Below are 3440 nucleotides of genomic sequence, written 5' to 3'. Positions count from 1 at the left end.
TTAACCATCAACACATTATGAAAAAATGTTTCGAATAATATATGAAATCGCTTAAAGAAGTTAAGAAGTTAATTATCACTTAAGAATTACTTCTGGATTCGAGAACTCGATTGAAAGGATTATTTGACACCAAAACGTTTAATAGTACTGGGTTAATGATAACAGGTGAATGAAATATTTAAAAATTTATTATAATTATTATAAAAAAAATAAATAAAAAATAAGACGTGTTTTTTATTATATCTGTTTATTTAAAATTATTTAATGAAACTTTTCATATTTTTAGACAATTTATTTCGTCCGAATGTTTTATAAATAATTTACTTTCTTCAAGATTCACAATGATGTTGAAATGTATTTATTTATGTAGGTTTTTACGTAAGCTCGCAGTCACCATTAGATTTTGACTACGATTATGTACTGTCCTTATGTGTCTTTTAAGTATATTCCAGAGTGTAAATGATTTTTGATAAATCTTAGTATCGAAGGGTTTGCTCTAATTACGTACTATATTCATGTGAGATGTAAGATTTCTTGTCTGACCAAATAATTTTTGACAAATCTCTCACTCCAATGGTTCCCTCCGTTTATGTACTGATGAATTTCTGTGATTTTTAAGAACATTTAGGTATCCAAACGATTTGTAACAAATGTCACATACAAAGGGTTTCTTACGATTATGTAATACATTTATATGTCTGCTGAGATCAAATATCACATTCAAAGGGTTTGCTCCTATTATGTACTGCAGTTACATGAGTTTTGAGGTTACTTTTTAGTCCGAATGATTTATGACAAATATGACATTCAAATGGTTTGCTACGAACATGTACTGTATTTATGTGCCTTTTTAATACATGTTGGTATCCAAATGATTTGTGACAAATTTCACATTCAAATGGTTTGCTACGAACATGTACTGTATTTATGTGCCTTTTTAATACATGTTGGTATCCAAATGATTTGTGACAAATTTCACATTCAAAGAGTTTACTCCGATTATGCACTGCATTTATATGAATTAGGAGGCTGTCTTTTTGTCCAAATGATTTGTTACAAATTCCACAATCGAAAGGTTTAATACAATCATGTACTGCATTTATATGAATTTGGAGAGCACCTTTTTGTCCAAATGATTTGTGACAAATGTCACACTCGTAGGGTTTGCTAAGATCATGTACAGTATTTACGTGAGTTTTAAGATGTGATTTTTGTCTAAATGATTTATGACAAATCTCACATTGCAAGGGTTTAATTTTATCATGTATATCTTTTGAATGAATTTTGAGAAGTTTTTTACAGAAAAATGAATCATTACATACTTCACAATCGTACGATCTAATGCTTTCATCTATCTTATTCGTATGTTTTTTTAGACTTGCTTTTGCTGTATATATCTCTCGACATATTTGTGATTCCAATGATAATTTTTTTACCATATTTTCTTCAAATTTTTTCATTTTCTTACATTCGACTATTTTTAAATGGCATTTCTCATTCAATTGACAATTATCATCATAGTTAAAACCTTTTTTAATCAAAATTATTAGACTTTTTTTGCTCGCGTAATTTATCAGATCTTCGTTTTCTTTTTTCACAATAAGTTGATCACTTTGACACTCAGATTTGCAGATGGCCGTTGACGAAGACTCCAGTTCAGTTTTAACATTTTCACACTCAAACTCTATGGATATATTTTTATGTATGTTATCTGGTTGATTTTCGTTTTCTATTTTCACAATATATTGACAACTCTGATACTCAGATTTGCTGATGGTTGTCGATACAGACGTAGATTCAGATTTAACATCTCTGTACTCCGAATCTATGAATGTATTTTTATCTGACCTTGCCACAGCCTCATTCACGTGTTTAGCCTGCAATGGAAATTTTGGGCTAATTGCATATAATGAATCAACAAAAGATAATTTAAATCATTGAACTCACCGATAATTCATGCAATGGGAATATTTCAACTTTTTCGGCTTTGCAAGACCCCATCGAATTGAAAACATAACCTTCATCTGCGCTCGTCCAAGTATCGCTCAGTTCCTCTTTCACCCTGAACATCAATCGAGTTTAATAAGAGATCGCTCTAAAAATTATAATTGCGGTATAGCACAAAAAAGTTATACCTAACTACGTTCTCGCTTGCTTCTCCATCGCCCTCCATCGCTTCCTTGATTACAAGTATTCACTGTGAATTTTCACGATTTAGACACTGAGAAAATATTGAAGGTTAAACGCCTCGAGTATAGCAAACACTTTTTCTCGATTTCAAGTATAATCACTTCTGGAATTGAGCTTCACACTTACTGCGAGTGAACGCATGAGTCGCACGTATAAGGGAGGTAATCCCGCAACTGCGATGGCTAGTAGCTACTCGGCCAAAATTTCCCCTATTACTGACGACTTCGTCCTTACCCAGTTATTTGTGCACGTGTGTCGCTTTGTTAGCGTTTAATTCGGCAACAGGTCGAAACGTAAACACAGCGAAAAAGGGCCGATGCTTATGTTTAGAATGTGGCAATTGTGATTATTTCCGCGTATATCGTACGCACGAGCAGCTCATTATACGCTATGTTTAGGTTTTCTCTCTGGTGCGTAAAGAATATACAACCGGTGTACTTTCCGCTCGTAGATGTCGAAAATAGATATAAGAATAGATGACTAATTTGATCAATCATCGTGGCTAACAATTTGAGGCTAAAATCGCGATTGAATTTTTGTCACTTAAAAAGGATAATAAATAAACTTTGCTAGATAAACGAAAAATTGCATTTCCATGTAAAAATGACTACTTCTGCGTGTTTGGCACTGCCAAAATTGTTCAAAACTTTGAAACACTTGAAAAATATCCACTCAAAAGTAACTGAATTTGCGCATTAATTGGTTGACATTCACTAAAAATGATACCATTCAGAAGTTATATTTATATCACACCGCGCAGGTAAATCCTAAAACTAACTTTCCGCTGGCTATGCTGAAAAATAAAGTACGCAACTGGAGTAACTGTATATTTTTAACTCTGCAAAATTTTCCATCGCTGTTGCGTCAATTTTTGAATGTACCCTAAAGTAATCTTCTATAACAAATATAGCTCTAGAGAAAATACCGATCAAAGTTTCCATAAGAATCTCACTATAAACAATCATCAACGCCCATTAAGCGCGTCCATCGAAGAAAAGAGTTTCAAACTCGATTTTAGCCCCGCGAAATTCGCCGATGATTCGTTGAATTGCTCACGATATAAGAAGTATTAGCTCCAGTGCATATCATGCCTTCTTCTACACACGTGTTTACACGCGCTAAAACAACATTGACGTACAATCTTATCATCGGCGTATACGTATTATACAGAGAGGCGCACGACGTCAAAGGCAAGATATAGAACATATGATGTGTGAGCTCAGATCAGACCGAGATCGGAGAAGTCGTCA

The 3440-nt window shown here is 33.4% G+C and overlaps 1 protein-coding gene across 1 annotated transcript; it reads right to left on the bottom strand.

Moving 5' to 3' along the window:
- Window positions 1-1099: 1099 nt before the first annotated feature.
- LOC106656384 lies at window positions 1100-2275 on the bottom strand. The gene is made up of 4 exons (XM_014377333.1): window positions 2136-2275; window positions 1948-2062; window positions 1469-1877; window positions 1100-1167 (listed from the first exon to the last, which is right to left on the bottom strand). Exons 1-4 carry the CDS (start codon window positions 2171-2173, stop codon window positions 1100-1102), a joined length of 630 nt encoding a protein of 209 aa, XP_014232819.1. The 5' UTR covers window positions 2174-2275.
- Window positions 2276-3440: the final 1165 nt, after the last annotated feature.

This window comes from Trichogramma pretiosum, unplaced genomic scaffold (assembly GCF_000599845.2).
Source record: "Trichogramma pretiosum strain Unisexual culture from Peru unplaced genomic scaffold, Tpre_2.0 scaffold10, whole genome shotgun sequence".
NCBI classification, from domain to species: Eukaryota; Metazoa; Arthropoda; class Insecta; order Hymenoptera; family Trichogrammatidae; genus Trichogramma; species Trichogramma pretiosum.
The sequence above is the reverse complement of the archived record's forward strand: the minus strand, read 5'-3'. Positions and strand labels throughout refer to the sequence as shown.

What these genes read in the sequence shown, in the direction of transcription:
- LOC106656384 (XM_014377333.1), bottom strand. Translation starts at nt 2,173, where the DNA reads ATGGAGGGCGATGGAGAAGCAAGCGAGAACGTAGTTAG. An exon ending in TCCCATTGCATGAATTATCG is followed by an intron (nt 1,878 to 1,947) that starts GTGAGTTCAATG and finishes TTTCCATTGCAG; the next exon opens with GCTAAACACGTGAATGAGGC. An exon ending in CCATTTAAAAATAGTCGAAT is followed by an intron (nt 1,168 to 1,468) that starts GTAAGAAAATGA and finishes ACATGATCTTAG; the next exon opens with CAAACCCTACGAGTGTGACA.